The sequence below is a fragment of the Drosophila rhopaloa genome, unplaced genomic scaffold (assembly GCF_018152115.1).
Source record: "Drosophila rhopaloa isolate 14029-0021.01 unplaced genomic scaffold, ASM1815211v1 contig_2, whole genome shotgun sequence".
Classification (NCBI taxonomy): Eukaryota; Metazoa; Arthropoda; class Insecta; order Diptera; family Drosophilidae; genus Drosophila; species Drosophila rhopaloa.
In genome coordinates this window covers 26,345,284-26,364,335 of record NW_025335083.1, presented here as the reverse complement: position 1 = coordinate 26,364,335, position 19,052 = coordinate 26,345,284, and the positions used below count along the sequence as shown (strand labels likewise).

The following is a 19,052-nucleotide window of genomic DNA, read 5'->3' as shown; positions in this document are numbered from 1 at the left end:
CGTCAGCAAGGGTTTTATAACTCTGGCATGCCTAGGTTTGCTGCCTTTCCAGTTTAAAATCCTTTGTTGACTGCTCAAATATTCTTTGGTATATTTAATATTATTATACAAATTATTTTGCTATTAATAATATACATATATTTTAATGGTTCATCCAACAGTTTTAGAGGAAATTTGTAGAGAGAAGATGGTCTAAGGTTTTTTATAATTCCACTATTAACTTGATTTTCCAGTTTACTTACTCGAGATAAGGCTGTAAAGAACCATTTTAAAATAAATATAAGCAAAACTCATCGATTAACAATTACATAAAACATTTATTTCACTTTTAGGATTTCGTATATCATTTCTTTTGTTTGGTTTGTTTAAAGACACTCACGTTGATCTAGTCACAAATCTTTACGCTAAAGTACAGTGAAAACCTTTCAATATACATAAATAGATCTAAAGGCATATGTATAACCATTGTGGAGTTGCAATGGAGTGAGAGATGTATGTACATATTGCGCAATAAATAATATGTTTACTGCTATAACATTATAACTCCATTTAGTGGGCTAGCTCTTGCATTTTGTTTTTTGTACTAAAATTAAGCGTATTACATAGTTTAAAAAAGTTACAAACGAAAACATACATTTAGAAGCTTAGCTAGACATTAGATTTGTATTAGTTTCAAAAAGTTTGGTCCTTTGGAATGTGTTACGAGAGAAAAATGACATCTAGGTGGTCTCGTGTATAAGCTAAGATTACAATATTTTAGGGTAGCAGTTGGCTGGGAATCTTAGACTATAGACCAGCACGGAAGTTGGTTCAGTTCCACATTTGGCTTTGCCCTTGAATTGTTTTCCGCATTCGTATTTTATATAAGTCGGCGTTGAGAATTCTCTAAGGTCCCCTTACCAAATTTGATTAGTTTCCCGAATTGGTTATGCCTTGAAATCGCAGAGTGTATTAGGCATCAATTAGGGATGGGCCCTCGGAAACTAAACCTTCTTCGGTTTACTGGTCGATAAAGGAATAAGGGTTTTATATTCAGATACGGGGTCAAAGCTTAACAATCCTGGGACTCCCCTTAACCCTAGGACAAACAACAAAATGCTCTAGGAACCTAATAAATAATTGCACTAAAAACAAACAAAGTCTTCGGCTACTAACAGATCAAACAATTCCAACAGATATATTCAGTTTCTTTTTACTTTTTGGTTTAAGCTGCATTTGGTGGCAATAAAAAATTTAAACTAAGGGGGTTGGCGGGAAATTTTTTCCCCCCACTAATGCCGAGGCTAACACGCAACTGATACATATGTCATATTGCGAATGTATCTCAATCTGGGCTTGACCTTTGGCAAACAGCATTTAAAAATGGCCCGACTCGCTGAGCGACTAAAACGCTGATACATTAGCCGATAAAATATGTATATATCTGGTTAATTGCACGCGACTTGGACGAAACTCCAAAATCCCCAACTGACCCCCGATTAACCCTTCGTCTAACGCTGCTTACTCATGCTCATCGAGATTCGAATTTGCGCATTCCAGATAAACACGACATTTTCCATGTAAATATTGCACAGATATCTAAAATATATATATATATATATATGGTACTCTATATGATTAGGTGTAAAATAAGTATCGTAAAAGTTTAAAAATAATGATTTCCCTAAAACAACGACTATAGTTATCATTATGCTATATTCCGTTTCCTAAAGAAAATTTAAATATTTTAAAAAGTCTTGAGATTCTGGTAAAGTGTAGCTGCATTTGTATCCGTATCTTAAGATTTCTTTGTGGTGTATCTACGTGTGTGGTGTGTGTGGTGTATCTTTCAGTTAGTATCCGATTAGGCAAGCCTCTCTGGATTTTCGTTTTTTAGACAAGCCGAACACATCGGATCCTATCCAAGGACCAGAAAAATCTTTGGTAGAAGCCGGAGTCCTATTTGACCCTCCTCCGAGGGCGTTTCTTGCCTGCCCTCTGGCGCTTGTACTTCCGCAGGACACGATGGGCGTGGTAGTAGCGGCTTATCCGACTCTGCACATACTTTTCATGCAGATATTTGAGCAACTCTCGCCGATCCTTTTGGGGATCTGGCTTTTCGTCACGAATTATCTCCTCGTGGTGTATTAATGGTGTGCCATCGAATTCAGGCTGTGGTTCGGCCAATAGCTGGATGAGCTGCAGGGTGTTGACTTGCTCCACCTCCTCAGGACTCACCTGGACGAGATTAACCTGATTGGGCTCTCCCTCGACCTCCTGATCCTCCTCATTGGCCACCACTCCCAGGATATTCTCGTTCATATCGCACTGGACCACATAGAGATCATTGCTGGAATCGAAGATTTCGGCCAGGCTAATAAGCAGGACATCCTGACCATTGACGTTCGGTTCCGCTTCACCGTCCTTGCCCTCAAAATCCTCCGGGTCAGAGGCCACGCCTACTTGTTGATACATCTCCGCCAAAGCCTCCTCTACGCTCAACTCCCGGAGGGCGGGATCACGTTCGTCCGTAGATTTTGATTCCTCGAAAAGAGATGCATCCCCATTCCCTCTTACGACTAACTCTCTGTTTTTTAAGGAACTATTTAAGGCAATCTTACTAAGGTCACTTAGCTTTGGTACGCTGGCGAACCGGGAGCTGTTCACGATCTCGTCGCCATCGCTCTCCAGGATCTGCTTCAGTTTGGCAATATCGTGGTTGGAGACCTCCACTTCCTGTGGCGAATCCTCAAGGGTCTCTCCTTTCGTCATCATCTCCAGGGGAGAAAGTTCCCGCTTGGTTTCTTCGGTTTGTGATTGGGACAGTTCCTTTTCCAGGGCAGCCAGCTCGTTAAAGTCGCTTTCTTCTCCGGCCGTAGAACTCTGGGAACTGGTGCTACTGGAACTGGTGCTACTGGACGAAGCTCCATCTTCAGCTTGGCTACTCGTACTGCTGGAGTCATCGTCTGAACTGGAGCTACTGGAACTCGAACTCGAAGATGACGAAGAGGATGATGATATTGTTATACTAGGCACGGGCTTGGATGGTTCAGTTTCTATCAAAGGGACCACACTATTTTTTAGCCAGGCTTGTATTTGCTCCTCCTTATTTGGGGCAACATCCTCCACTGGGGCTTGCGCGGTGCTCTTAACCTCCTCATCCGGATCCACCCTCAAATTTATTTTTGGCGACATATTCGTATTTTCAATGTCATCGAACCCCTTAAAGTTGGACTGCAGCTCTAGGGATTTGGTGTCCATGCCCTGCTCCTCCAGATTCAGCTCGACATGAAGCTCTTCAGTCTTGTCTTTGTAGCTATAGCCACTCTTGATGACCGTTTCCCGATCTGTTCCACTCAGCAAACATCTTCTGAACGCAGAGGAATTCAAAGCCGAGACACTTAATCCCTTGAGACTGGCAGGATTATGAAGTGGTGGTCCAACAACATATTTCTTCATCAGTCTCTTGATCAGGGGTAGACGATTCTCCTTTAATCTTGTCATTTGCTTCTTCATCAGCATTTTTCGGAGTTTCCTTGTTCGACAGGAGGCGGTTCTCTTTCTCAAAACTTTGAGGACCCTGAAGTAGTGACGATACTTGATCTTTGGACTCTCGAATTCCAGGATCTTCAGCATCTGAATGCGATTACGCCGCTTTTTGGCAAGCAGCTTTTGACTGGCTCTGGCCGAAGCCTTCGGAGATAAGGAGATTACATTGTGACTTGGGTTAAAATCCTCCACCTTTTGTACTTCATAGTTTTGTTCCTGGGGTTCTGTGGTCATGCCCTTTCTTTTGTAGAATTTGAATCTTTTTGCATTTTCTCCGTACTCGCCTTCATCCTGGGCACTCACCTCTTCTGTCTCACTTTCGGAGCCTACGTTCTTGTGAATAAAGGTCTCGTACTCCTTGGCAAAGGTTGATTCATTCGAGTTCGAGCTGTTGTTCTGATCGAAGTCCATGGCCACAGGAGGTTGGGAAACATTAGCAAAGACCTCACTGTTAAGAATAGGACTGGACAAAGGAAGAGCCGAGGGTTGTTCCACCATTAAAGGAGCAGTCACGGGTTGTCGAAGAATCTCTGCCAAGGCATCACTTTCATTGACAGGTTGTTGGTCAGTGGCACTAGTCTTGAGACGCAGTTCATCCAACTCCTTCTCCACATCGAAGCTGCCAAAGGAATCGTCGACAGGAACACCACCACTTCCATTGGCCTTTTCAATATCTATGATAATGTCTGGCAAATTAATACCCTGATGATCCACGACCGCTGTAGCTTGAGGTCCTATTGGTGGCAGAGATTCGTACATGAAGTTGGGGGTTGGGTTAGACACGGGAGGCACCACCGCCACAGCCGGAGTATCCATCTCCAGGACAGCAGTTGCCTCATCCTCATCGTCCACCTTCCAGGTGGAGAGAAATTCCCGGATGCTGTAGTTCTGCGTAGCTTTCGCAGATTCCACCGAATAATTGAGGGTGGAGGGTGCGGAGGCATGGAGATTGAAGCCCACATAGTTTTCCACTTGGGCATCGAGATTGGTGAGGGGTCCTCCTCCGATTCCCGTTTGTCCCATGTAACAGCTTCCCGAAGATGAGGAACCAACTATGGCCGATCTCTTGCGATAATCCTGATAGGGTTGGCTCCGCAGAGACTGTGGCGACATCGATGGTGCCACGTAGTTGTCCAAGCTGTTGAGGGTAAGATCGTTGTAGAAGCCACCGCTTCCGGGATCCATGCCCATGCCCATGCCCATTCCGATTCCCATACCCATTCCGCCCATTCCCATGCCCAACGGGGCCGCGTATCTTTGGCCGTTCATGTTATTCGATGTGGTGGACCCCGACAGCGCTTGTGGGTTGTATCCGTAACCCAGTTGACTGGGCGTGGCTTCATAGGGGCCGTGACCCACGTACATATCAGTTGAATGCTTGAGCTTTATGGCAGTGGCGCCGGAGGATCCAGTTCCGGGATATTGTGGCTGTGATTGCGGGGCACTTCCAGCGGTTCCATAGGGTCCGGAAATCGATCCATAACCATTACTCCTTGGGTAAAAACAGCTTTGCTGGTTTAAGGCATATCCCTGGGAACAACAATTCTGGCGGGAATTCGCTGGGGCATTCTCCGTACCCGACCACAAATTACGTCCGCCGTAGGATTGCGTAATCGAAGGACCCGCATACGGATTACTGGCATAGGGCGTTACACCAGTGCTACCGTATTTATCGTACTTCGTTGAGCCGTAGTATATTTCACTGTTTAGGGTTCCGGGTCCTGGACCAGGACCAGGACCAGGTCCCGGATGGGGGTGATGATACGAACTGTTGGACACCGCCGCCGGCGGCAGAGATCTGTAGTTGGGCGAATTGTACTCCCCTCTCCAGTGACAGTTATTCGTGGGCTTCCTGTAAGATTGCAGTCCTGAGGAGTCGGGTCCCAATTCCTGCTGGCCGTACATGGGTAATCCCCCGTTTGGCGAATACATGCCCATGGCCATTCCGTACTTCTCGTAATATTGCGCCGACGTAGGATTGTTAACCACTCCACTGGAGTTTCCATTGGATCCACCGTAAACCGCAGACGTGGGCATTCCTTGGTAGCTTCTATTGGGCTTAATGGCCGCATAGTTTGTCTCCAATTGGGTTAGCTGTGGCTGCGGCTGCGTCATCTGCGACTGTTTCTGAGCCACGGCGGCATTTAGGCACATACCGTGACTGTACAATTGACTCGCCGGTGGACCCGGAACCGCGCTGCCTGTCTGATTGCTTGGCATCATTGGTTGCGACGTGGATTGGGCGGGTGGTATTTTGTACTTGTACGGATCGTACATGGCATTCGTTTTGGCCATATATCCACTTGATCCCGCCGCTCCGCCGGACATTGGTTGGGCGTAAAAGGGCGTGGCCATGGCCTGTGGCTTAATCCCTGTACTACCAGCAATCGGGTTACCGCCATATTTTACCCCTGAACTTGAAGCCAACTGGTCATAGCGGTTTCCACCTACGGGATAACTATTCCCAGGCAGTTGTTGCCCCACTGATGGGGCACTGTACGTGTTATACGGAGCTCCACTGTAATTGTAGGCGGGATCCAGGGGCAGAGAGTTTCCGTATCCATAGTTCTGGTGGTAAAAATGGGCCGGATTCTGCTGCTGCTGCTGTTGCTGTCGCTGCTGGGCATCCAACGAAGTCAGTGCCTCGCTGTAAAAAGGAGCCACTGTCGCAATCGTGGCCATTGGCATCGAGGTGGGCGAATTGTCGTAGTGACCGCCGCCGGTGGGCGTGGTTGTGGCGCTGCCGTAGCCGCTGCTGCTGCTCCCGCTGCTGCTGCTTCCGGGGCCGGAACTGGAGCCTGAGCTCAAGCCGGAGACGGATCCGGATCCGGAACCCGAACCGGAGGAGCCCACGGCGATGGCCATGGGGGCCGTGTCCATGACGGCTTGCATCTTGTTGGCTATAAAGAGAAAATTTAGTTGGGACTTATTATAAAGTCAAGGAAAGAAGGCAAATCTTCTGGCACATTCTAACTTGAGGAAATCATTTGGACCATAAATGTTGCCTTTAGTTTATAATAAAGGAATTTAGTAAAGAAATTTCGGGTTAAGAAAAATGGGTAGACACATAAATTACTCATTGTTTTTTTCGATATTTAATCTTAACTTATTTGCTTTTAGAACGGTATTACCAATGTTGATATAGAATTTTTATGAAGTTGATCATAATGCCTTTAAAAATCGAAATATTTAAATCTAAAAAAGGACTAGATGGCAACATATTTACTCCGGACACTGGCCAAAACTGTTGCCACGTGTATCCCGATCTCTTCTCTCGAGGATATCCCCTTTTGTTCACCTGGCTGCATTCTCAAATTGCATTCGCAATTGTTAAAGGTCCCCCATACGGCGAACAGGAAAAAACCATTATTCCTTGGCATTTAAAAGTAAAATGAAACCTCCACAACATAGACCACCCAACGCCCCCGCCACAATTTCGCCTTTGTTGGTCATTAAATGTGGTCTTCAACGGCACGCAGGTCCTTCGTAGTCCTGGCAAGTGTGTCAGTGGGGTTTTGATGTATAAATGCAGCGTGGTGGGGAAAACCACGCACAGAAAAAAATAACTTGATTTCCTATTAATTTTTATGCATTTATTAATGGCGATTTTAGGAACGCTCTTTAAATAACTGTACTTAATACGACTAATATGTCAACATTTTTTGTATCTAAGTAGAGCATAAAGCCAGATGATCAATTGTGGCGGTTTTTTTTTCTGTGAATAGCAGACTGGAACTACAACAAGAAAGGCGCACCTCGGCTTTGTGAAATGGAAATGTGGAATGTTCATGAAATATTAATGATTGACCCCGCCACACACACGCACACACACATCGGCAAAAGGGATGGACCCCCCTTTCCCGCCCACTCAATGTCAACGCCCACCACAAAGTGGGCCACAGACACTCACACACTGGGAAAAACCAATAATTGCCGTTGATAATTGTCAGAAGCCAATGAGACCCCGCTCCTTAATTATCAATACCTGTGGACTCCGGCAGGATCAGCACAGTGAGAAATAACTTAGGAGCTTCATTTAGGTCGCGTGTTTTTCTGGAGGAAGCCATCGCGGAACTGACCAGATCAGGTCTATATTTGAGATCTTTCATTTAGAGATAAACCATTCCTAGAATACATTATCATCTTTCATGTCCATAGGAATGGTTGCTCTTGCAAAATCGCGATCAACCTTTAAACTCTAGTCAAGATTAAGTATTAATGACTCAATAAAAGCTGATATGGCGCCGGATGGAACAACAGACACAGACTCATTTGGGACTTTCCATAGCTTTTTTTGATACTTTATGATGTGTATGTGTTAATTTATGTGTTATTTTATATTTGCATAATGAAATAAAATAAAAAAAATATATATTTCCTCTCTCGTGCCCCCTCGATCTCAATACTATATATTTTCTCAATTTAAAAAAGTAATAAATCATAATCCGCAGGAATCCGTAGCCGTACCCTTCTTGCCTTTGAAACGGCCGTAGAAGCCAGGTTGGAGTCCCATCCACAGTCCATTGACAACCACCTGCGTGGAGGACCAGGGACAGTTCCATCCGTAAGGACAACTGTTGTCCGCCGGCAGCCACATGGTTTATTGTACGAACGATTGGTCAATTAAAACAACAGAGCGACTCGCACGGAATAAAATTAAAAGCGGAGTATAGTACACCGGGCACGGCGAGTGACGAACTGGAATTCATTATGATAATTCACTTTCGCCCGAGGCGAATATTATTGATGACCCGGTATCTCGAACATTAGTCTGCTCCGGATAATCGCCCTCAGCAGTTTGATTCGGGTCGGGCTTTTAGTCTAATTGGGCGTAAAGCGACCATCCGGAATAAATGAGATCGCGATTGTCAGTCGGCAGCGATTGGAGGCTTTAATCGAAATAGGATCGCAATGCAAATCACGACTGGAGCCGGCGAACCGAAGGGGGAAATGGTAATCGAAGAAGTTCGGCTCGCTATCTGATATACTTGTATGCAAAAGCCGAGAAGCGGCGTATTTCGAGCGCATTGCGTATACGCCCAAGGGTACGCCGATATCGGAGATCACCACAATCGAATTAAATGAGTTTGCTGCCCCCACGACGAAAGGAAAATTACTGGTGTGTAAATTTATTTCACATACAAAACTTTAAAAAAATAAGTTTAGTATATTTTAAACTGGGAAGCTTACGGTCTTTGAATGTTTTGCTTGTGGAAAAATAATTAGAAATCTATATGTACTGAAACATTTATAAAATAACTTAATAGATATTAAACATGCTGTACATTCACTTAAGACTAAACTATATTAATTTCGTCTTTACTCAGTCTGATTTCTAATATGATTTTGTAGACCAATTTTAATAAAACTCTTATTGCTTCAAAACTAAAATTACAGCTAAAGTATATATCTGCTAACATCATATTTAATATGTTAGCTGACTCCTTTTTTATTAGACTTCATTATATTTTGACATACTTTGTCAATGTAGACCAATAATAATTTTAAATTAGAATTTGGGCCAACTTTTATGAAATTCTTACCGAAAATGCCAGGAATTAAGCTGCCATATGTTGGGCACAGAAAAAACGCGGGCTCACACAAACACACCAACACACTAATATACACATCCACTGACCCACACGCGCTAAGGACACGTTCGTCGAGCGAGTGTGTGTGTGTGGGGATTCCCCACACAGCGTTGCCTTTGTTTTAATTATGAAACTTTGAGGACTGCAGTTATTTTTACGAGAAGGAGGCGTGACAGCGCGTGCGACTTTCCAGCAAAAACTTTTTCATCTGTTGAAGCTGTTGAAGTCGAGGAATGTGACGTCGAAGCTGACATTGGCAGCGACGCCGGCAGCGACGCCTGCGCCGACGCAGACGCCGAAAAGGAAAAGCCGACGAGGAAAACCCCTCGAAAGAGGGTGAAAAAAGGAAAAAAGCAGACAGGACAGGCAACAAATAGGCGAGTGTGTTTACTTGTGTGGGTTCTCTATAAGAATATCCGGGTGTGTAGTTGTGTGTTCGTTGTTGTTGTGCTTGGGAAAACAAGTGGTTGCCGTGGTGAGAAGAAAACGGGTTTGGAAATAGAGCGAAAGGATTGGGATGGGAGCAGGAAAAGCGACTGCATCGGCACCCTATTTATAAGTGTCGCAAAGTGCCTGTCAGGGATCATTTATTATACCCTTGCAGAGGGTATTATAATTTTGGTCAAAAGTGTGCAACGCAGTGAAGGAGACATCTCCGACCCTATAAAGTATATATATTCTTGATCAGGATCACCTCCTGAGTTGATATAGCCATGTCCGTCTGTCCGTCTGTCCGTCTGTCCGTCTGTCCGTCTGTCTGTCCGTCTGTCTGTTTCTACGCGAACTAGTCTCTCAGTTTTAAAGATATCGAATTGAAACTTTGCACACACCCTTCTTTCCTTTGCACGCAGTATATAAGTCGGAACGGCCGGGATCGGCCGACTATATCCTATAGCTGCCATATAACTGATTGATCGGAAATGCCATAACTCTGCTGTTTGTTAGGTTAGGAAGTTGGGACTTTCTATGGGTTTTATATTTGGCCAATCAATCCGACGTACCAAATTTCATAAGGATCGGCCGACTATATCTTATAGCTGCCATATAACTGATTGATCGGAAATGCCATAACTTTGGTGTTTGTAAAGTTAGGAAGTTGGGATTTTCTATGGGTTTTATATTTGGCCAATCAATCCGACGTACCAAATTTCATAAGGATCGGCCGACTATATCTTATAGCTGCCATATAACTGATTGATCGGAAATGCCATAACTTTGGTGTTTGTAAAGTTAGGAAGTTGGGATTTTCTATGGGTTTTATATTTGGCCAATCAATCAGACGTACCAAATTTCATAAGGATCGGCCGACTATATCTTATAGCTGCCATATAACTGATTGATCGGAAATGCCATAACTTTGGTGTTTGTTAAGTTAGGAAGTTGGGATTTTCTATGGGTTTTATTTTTGCCTAATCAATCCGACATATTAAATTTCATAAGGATCGGCCGACTATATTCTATAACTGCCATATAACTGAACGATTGGAAATGCCATAACTTTGGTGTTTTTAAAGTTAGGAAGTTGGGATTTTTTATGAGTATTAAGAATGCATTATGAATGATTTTGGAGAATATAATTAGCAGAATATTCTGCAATGGTATTTCAACTTCGGCTCCGCCCGAAGTTAGCTTTCCTTTCTTGTTTTTTAAATAAAACTGAAACTGTAAAATCTATACGAACTTTACAAACTTAAACTGTATAATAAAAATGTAATGAATTAGTAATTTCCCAAAAATAAGCGTTTGAAGGAATTGCGATAATCTATTAAAAAAAATTAAATCTGTCTAAAGCTTTAGTTTAGAAATACTTGATATTTGTAATATTCATATTAGTTCAGCATACCCCTTGTAGAAATTTAATTATACATAGCTTCTCCCAGTGCAACCGCTCCCGAAGCATTTTACTAGACATGTGACAGCTCCAATTCCCACATTACACCCTGCCCGATTGTAGTCCTTAGTCCTAAAATGGGCGGAAATGAAGCCGCCATCCATAAGCAAACATGACAGCACCACGCTCCTATTAGCGTTCAAATTTTGTTGTTTGCAACTCCCTCCTTTTCCAATTTCCAGTTCGATGACGAAGCGTAACAAATAATAACAACAGTGCCTTCAAGCAACCGAAATGATTGGAAAAGTGCATCGAGGGCTTTTCACCGGGAGGTGACAGACCACAGAAAACTTTGGGGCCTACCGGAGTGAGAGTTGCTTAAATGGGGCTAAACCATTAACCACAGAAACAAATTAAGTAAATCTAGCAAACAAGCAAACCAGCGTTAATAACAAATCGTTAAGCCAAGTCAAAAAAACTCAGTTCCTACATATACTTATATTTTTAGTCAGCTTGATGTTTCTAAAAGTTAAAAATGCGGCTTAAAATATTTAAAAATAACGTTAAGTCATTGCAATATTGATTAAAAATAGTCTTTGTTGTTCTAATAAGATTTTTTTCCTGTGCAGAGAGGGCAGCCTAAAAAAGAGAATTGAAATAAACAATAAGCAGCAAATGGGCAAAAAGCAAAAGCTAGAAAAAGTGGAAAAAAGCAACAATAAAATGGGCGACAAACAGCAACTACGGGCAATCATAAAGGCAACGCAATCAAATGATAGTAAAAAGCAGCGACGATTACGCTGGCAGAGACGTCGGTAGTGCTGCCACAGTGTGGCTTCGTTCCCCGATTATTTTGCATACTACATATACGATGTCTCCAAAGGTGAAACGTAAAGAAAGAGCAAAGAAGAGCGGAAAAAGAGGGGCCCAGCCGAAGAAGCTATAGCAATTCCCAATTCCACATTCAAATGCAAAACAAATTCAAGAAAATCGAACAACAGCGAGCAGATAGAAGCTAGCGACTTTGACAAAACCGAAAGATAGAAAGAAACTTGGTGTCATAGTTTAAAAACAAACAACTGAGCTCGCAATTATAAGGTTCCGAAAGGTATTGAAAATGACCTTACCCCAAAGGGTACAGACCTCAAAATCAGTGTCAAAACAAAGATCCTAATCTTAAAAAAGTATAAAGGTATGTTTGGGCTTTTAATAGATTCAATATATCAATGTTGACAAATAATCCTAATCAGTTTTAATTACTTATCTTATCTGCTAATTTATTTATCTAACTAAACTCTGAGATTATTTTATGTTTTTTCGACGGGTATACAACAAAACTTTTTGGAATTAATGACGTTTGTTTTTATTATACAAATCAGGATAAAACCTCGTAGATAAAATCCTTTTACATTTTTTATATTATTGTGAAGAAGAATTGTAATTAATTTAAGCATATTTTAAGAGACTTCTTTATAACCATACATGCCAACAACATGGACATTACACCTATTAATACCACTGTATGGTGTGCTATTTTATTGACCCTCATTGTATTCCTATGTAAATATCTGAACGTTATGTGGCCACGACAAAATATTGATTGAAAATCAATAGGCTCGGCCGCTTGTCATTCATTCTCTATGATTCCCCGGCGGCAGAGAACTCGGAATTCAAATGTCGATGCGATCCAACTGCCAGCCGGCAAGCTCACTTCAATCAAATATAGAAATCTATATATATTGAGTATATATGTATATCTGGCATACGAACGTTAACATACACACTCGTATGTGTGTCAGTAGTTTTGATGTTCGTGCGTGTGGTGATGACAAGCTCGGCTTGATAATTTAAACACGTAGCCCTCGACTAGAGCTTCTGCCATGGACTGCGCCCCCAAACCACCCATCACCCACCACCTTAGTACTCCCCTCGTATACCCCACAATCCAGCACCCAGCGACATCACCGACACACACACTTGCACACATGCAATAACGTATAGAGCAAAACAGACGTAAAAAATCGAAAAAAAACAAAGAAATGTCAACACACTTTTATTATTGTTAATGTAATACCCTGGATAGATAGGGGAAGGGGAGTATATCAACACCTACTAAAAATTATATTGAAGTTAAAAAGATCTGTATTTAGAATTTATCTGTAGGTTCCATTACTACGTTTTTAATACACACACAAAATAAGCAGATAAATTATGTTTAGAGCAGGATAATTTACAAGAGATAGTTGGACGACTTTAGGACCTTTTCTTTGATAAGAAAAACTTTATATTTTTGGAGTTGATAAATAAATAAATAACAAATTGACCAAATAAAGTTCGGGAAAGAAGAAAAATTTAGATAGCAACGACAAAAGATAGTTATTCAAGTTTTATCCCGATATAAAAGTGTAGCCTACTTCTAGGTTGCTCTGCATGCAAAGGGTACATTTTGGTCGAACCTTTTTGGTGAGCGTTATTATTATTCCTGTCTGTGTGGCGCTTTTTGGGACTGTCGTTGTAATCGACTTTGTTGTTGCCGTCGCCGCAAAACAAAAATGCCAAAGAAGAGAATAAAGTAGAGCACCCAAGTCGGCGACGTCAGCCTCTGCAGCGACGTCGGCAGCGACGCCAACAGCGTAAGCCGCACTCAGCAAAATTGTGCGAGAGGGCGGGGGCAATGAATGGAGGGGAAGCGTATGCACTCAACCAGCAAATAAACCACGTATTCACACACACCCGTGCATACTCGACACACTTATACAGATATTTACAAAAAAAACGTACACACCAAACAAAAAGACCTATTAAGGGGACACTAATTAAAAATACAATTTCTAATTTTATTAATATTTTGTTCCACCAAAATGGAAATATTTCAAAACGTCAAATATATTAAAAAAAATAGTTTTATGACTATTATATTACAATATACTAACACGGATCTTATTAATTTGATGATTTTAATGTGGAATATCAACTTTTAAAAATTACCTTTAAATCAATATATCATTTGGTTTAAAAAATACTCATTTAATATATAACATAATATAACTTTAAAAGATTTCAGTGATTTTAAGTAAATGGTAAGAAACATTAAAAATTAATATAACTTATGATATCCTAGCTTATGTCCGACTAAAAAATGAATAAATATTTTTGACAGTGCACAAACCTCAAAAGTTTTTCGACATTTTGTTGGTGTTTTCGCTGCTGTTGCACCCTCTGCCGCAGTCGCAGTCGACGTTGACGGTGCAGTCGCTGCTCACTTAAACGTTATTTTCGCTGCGTCTGCCGCTGTTATTGTTTGTTTTTGTTGTTTATTTTTTTGCCTTGTATCGCTTGATTATTTTGTTGTTTTTTTTTTTTGTTTTTTCGCCCTCAGCTTGTAACTTGCAATATAATTTAATAGCAACTAATGTGCTTGCTGCTGTAGATAGTTTTTGTTTCTGTTATTCACTTAAAATTCGGCTACGCACTTAAACACAAACAAATTTTGGCGTTTTACCTTCAATGTAACACGAGTCGTATACGCGATATCTGCTGATAATAACGGATATCCATAAGTATTCGGTTGCACTCTTGCTTTATCCCACTTTTATTATTTCGATTTCTTTTAACTGTTAACACGAATTAGATTTGACAATTCGGAACGTCAGCAAAACACATACATTAAAGCCGGCATTGAAAACGCTCTGTTTCCCGAACTATCTTTTTCTCCAGAACTTGTACAGGTGGCAAAAAGGCAAAAAGCGGCGTGTTAACGGCGGAGTACAGAAATTATACAATGTTTTGTAGTGGTAGTAAAATACAAAAGTTAATAACAACGCGACAAACAGAAAAAAACACGCCAGAACGTAACCGAACGGAATTTAGTGATGCGATGCGCCAGCGTACGCGTCCGTGCACGTCCGCTCTCTTCAAAGACAAAAACGCGAGTGAGCGACTGGACAAACGGTAAAAGCACACACGGCGGATGAGTGCTAATTGCGCTCAGCACGCGCCACAACAGGAGAGAAAGCCGTAGAAAGAGTGCACCGCTCATTCTCTCTCCAATTGTGCGAGGGAGACAGCTCATACAGGTGGTTGGTGGGGGGTTCTTCTATGCACTAAGAGAAAAGCTCCACGAGATTTCCTGGAAATGCAAATGGTCTTATATTCTAAAAAAAAATTGCTCATTCGCCATGTTGGTTGCAAAGTCGATCAAGTGGGTGTGCTCAAACTGAAATCAAATGTGGATAATCTTTGCTTATGCTATACGTAAAGATGCATCTCTGTATCTTAAATATATTAAATATTCTAGATTTGGATTTTTGGGCTTATATGCTTAAAACCAATGTAGCTATGTTACATAGCCTATGTATGTATGTACATTTTTTAAAACGTTTTTTTATATTTACTCTGCAAGGGTATACGAATCGGACAAGGGGCTCAATATGCATTAAAAGCCTTCGAATGGTATTGGTATTATTAAATCATTCTACGTTAATCTTTCGTTCCCTGTATTTTTACCTGTTACTAGTAAACAATGGTATTGTAAACGTTAAGAGATGCTAATTGAACTCGCCTGCGTGTGCTATATTCACCGTTACTCCACAATAACCGATAGCAAGAAATTCTTTTGATTGGTATGCTATTTGCTTGGCAACGCCTGCATTCAAAAGTAACGACGATTGTTACACATTGAAGGCGCTGCCAGACGTATACGTTTTGTGGCTAAACGATTGACAATAAAGAGATCACAGTAACGAACTAAATCGCCTGAATGTGTGCTACAACTACGTGATTACTCGATAGCGGAATAGTAGGAATAAAGTTGGACATGCAATAAGCAAATGATGCAACAGGTGCGTTTAATGTTGGAAAAGGAGAAAGATCAGTTCAAATGGAAAAATGCCAAAACATTAAATTTAACTAACAATAAAAACAACAATGAAATTTGCTAATCAGAGTGAGTGCAACAATTTAAAATAGACAATGAAATGAAGAAGATTCCACTTAATAAAGGTAAATATTTTAGTTTAAATCACCAACATGAATTTACAATGTAAGCGCATAGAAAATTTCATTTTTCGGAGATCTAATATTTGTAATCCGTTAACAGTAAACTAGAAAACATTTAACAGAGCTGTTGAGGGCTGCGTTATAATAATATAACCATTAACATTCTGTATTATAGGCCCAACCTTGTACGGTCACACTGCGCTTAAAAGAAGCCAAGCGAGAAGCATAAAAGCAATTGAGAATTGCGATTGAATTGATTTAAAGATCTCAGAAAAAACTTTCAACTGTTTGAAAACATGACAGAAGACTGGCAGAGTCAGAAGTTCCGCCAGAATGTCATCTCCAAGATGTAAGTTCACTCGAAAATCAGATTGCTTTGATTCAACGACCGACTTATTTTTCAGCCACGACTTGTTGCCACCAAACGCACCACAGGATCAATCGAAAAATGCCAGCGTAATGGAGAACCACATCTTCCGGAAGTCTCGCACCAAAGACGAATACTTGGGCCTAGTGGCCAAGCTCTTCATGCATTACAAGGACATGTCCCGAAAATCCCAGCAACAGCAGCAACAACAACAACAGCAGCAGGGTGGCCCGCCCCAAAACGCCGAAATGGGCGGCGGTCAAAATATGATGCAGGATCCATTGAACGCCCTGCAAAACCTCGCCAGCCAAGGGAATCGTAATCCTCAAATGATGCCCATGGGTGCCGGAGGAGCTCCAGTGGCCGGTGGCCCGGGAACAGCCTCAAATCTGTTGCAATCCCTAAATCAACAGCGTCCCGGGCAACAGCAAATGCAGCCCATGCCCAATATCCGGGGACAAATGCCCATGGGCTCCGGCGGTGGTGGCGGAGCGCAGCAGATGATGCAGCAGCAGATGCAGGGCGGAAATGCCCCTGGAGTCATGAATGTGATGGGCGCCGGTGGCGTGCAGAGTCAGGGTCAGATCGTTGGTAATCCGGGTCAGCAGATGGGAGTGGGCATGCCTAATCAGATGGTTGGACCGGGCCCGAATAGTGGTCCCGCCGTTGGAGGAGCCGGTGGTGCAAATGCTGCACCAGGTGCGCCTGGTCAAGGGCCAAATCAAATGCAGACCGGACCAATGAATGCCATGCAACAGATGCCGCCTATGCAACAGATTCAGCAGAATCAAATGGGGGTAAGTAAGGATTATTTTTCTTATGGTCTAATGTCAATATATTAGCTCCTCCCCCTAAAGATGGGCATGAATCCGATGATGAGGATGGGTCAAGGCAATGGAATGGGCGGACCCCAAGGAATGCCAGGACAGGGTATGCAAGGAATGCCCCAGAACATGCAGCAGGGCCCGCACAATGTGGTCGGCGGTCCAGCGGTTCAACAGCAGGTGGGCGGAGCTGGGCTGCCGCCCAATGCGGTACAGCAGGGGGGAATGAATCCCATGGGTGGTATGGGGGTGAACATGCCGGCAAATCTACAGCAAAAGCCTAACATGCCGATGGGCCAGACAGGTCAGATGTTTCCCGGCAATCGAGGAGGCGTAGGAGTCGGCGGACAGCAGCCTGGACAGGCCTTCATGCGATCCAGTCCCTCGCCAGCGGATGCCCAGCAATTGCAGCAGCAGCAGCAGGCTCAGCTCCAGCAGATGCAACAACAACAGCAGCAACAGCTGGTGGTAGGTAATCAAACGCCCACGCAGCAACCACCGACTCCCCAGATGCCCACGCCAAATATGATTCCGAGTCCGGCACTGGTGCCCCAATCTAGTCCGCAGATGATGCAGATGCAGAACCCCCAGCGCAGCATTCGACAGCAGTCGCCGAGTGCCTCCATTAACACACCTGGTCAGGTCACTGGAAACAGTCCGTTTAACCCCCAAGAGGAGGCTTTGTACCGAGAGAAGTACAAACAGCTGACCAAGTACATTGAGCCACTGAAACGAATGCTGGCCAAGATTAGCAACGATGGAACAAGTGAGTTAATAATACACATTCTTTATTATTATTTTGTTAGTACTAGTAAAACTATATAAAGAGATTTGTTTCCCAATGCAGAAGAGTTTACATTTTACATTAGTATTTTTATATTTTTACCTTTCTTATAGATGTGGAGAAAATGACCAAGATGAGTAAGTTGCTGGAGATCCTGTGCAATCCTACACAGCGTGTGCCTCTTGACACTCTCATGAAATGCGAAAAAGCTCTAGAGAAGATGGATCTAATCTCCTATTCTGGCCAGCAGTTTGGCGTAAGTAATAAAAAACAATAATACAAATAAAATGAAAACAACATCATTTTGTTGATTTAGAAATCTTCGAATCCACTGCTGGAGGTTATAAATACCACACTGCAAAGTCCTGTAGCTAATCACACACTGCATCGCACCTTCCGACCCACTTTAGAACTGCTATTTGGTACTGATATAGCAGCACCAGTGCCCTCGAAACGACCGCGAGTGAACGAGAAATCTTCGCCCTTCGAGCAGGATGTTCCTCATGTGCTTCAAGGCGAAATTGCTCGGCTAGATAGCAAGTTTAAGGTGAAACTCGACACCACATCCCAAATAAATAATAAGGCGATACGATTGATTTGCTGCCTGGATGACAAACGATTGCCTAGTGTTCCACCAGTGAGCGTAAGTGTGCCGGAGGAGTATCCCTGGCAGGCTCCGGACTGTTCCTTAACGGAACAGGAGTATTCGGCCACCCCGTTTCTGCAGGCGGTGCAACAAGCACTAATTGCTCGCATGTCTAAGCTTCCCAAAAATTATTCGCTTTCACACCTGCTGGACACCTGGGAAATGGCCGTGCGTCAGGCGTGCTCTCCCCAATCAAAACCTAGATCACTCTGCGAGCTAACCACATTATTAGGAGTTTAGCTTAACTACCAGTCCTTACTTCTCCGCAACTATAAATATAGAGTACGGGTTTGAAAGTAAGTTTTTAACTTGTTTTTTTATATCAAACTTTTTATATCAAGCTTTCATTGTAGGACAATAACCCAGCTCTTCCTGCAAATATGGATTGAGGATCTAAATGCAACATACTTTTAACGGAAACAGTTATACAGCTAAAATAAAAAAAATAATATTTTAACCAACATTTAAGTCTTGCCGCATAGT

The 19,052-nt window shown here is 42.5% G+C and overlaps 2 protein-coding genes across 3 annotated transcripts; one reads left to right on the top strand and one right to left on the bottom strand.

Moving 5' to 3' along the window:
* Positions 1–293: 293 nt before the first annotated feature.
* On the bottom strand, positions 294–14,863 carry LOC108049116 (serine-rich adhesin for platelets). The gene is made up of 2 exons (XM_017130184.2): positions 14,120–14,863; positions 294–6,428 (listed from the first exon to the last, which is right to left on the bottom strand). Exon 2 carries the CDS (start codon positions 6,418–6,420, stop codon positions 1,939–1,941), a length of 4,482 nt encoding a protein of 1,493 aa, XP_016985673.2. The 5' UTR covers positions 6,421–6,428; positions 14,120–14,863; the 3' UTR covers positions 294–1,938.
* Positions 14,864–15,345: 482 nt separating this feature from the next.
* LOC108049092 (mediator of RNA polymerase II transcription subunit 15) lies at positions 15,346–19,030 on the top strand. Of its 2 annotated transcripts, none has more exons than XM_044460234.1 (7): positions 15,346–15,951; positions 16,124–16,297; positions 16,353–17,112; positions 17,158–17,905; positions 18,037–18,179; positions 18,240–18,865; positions 18,923–19,030. In XM_044460234.1, the coding sequence occupies exons 2-6, from the start codon at positions 16,245–16,247 to the stop codon at positions 18,807–18,809; spliced, it is 2,274 nt and encodes a 757-aa protein (XP_044316169.1). In that variant the 5' UTR covers positions 15,346–15,951; positions 16,124–16,244; the 3' UTR covers positions 18,810–18,865; positions 18,923–19,030. The 2 variants fall into 2 exon arrangements, with proteins under 2 accessions (XP_044316169.1, XP_016985640.2); XM_017130151.2 differs by having other exon boundaries at positions 15,350–15,951; positions 17,173–17,905.
* The last annotated feature ends 22 nt before the right edge of the window (positions 19,031–19,052 follow it).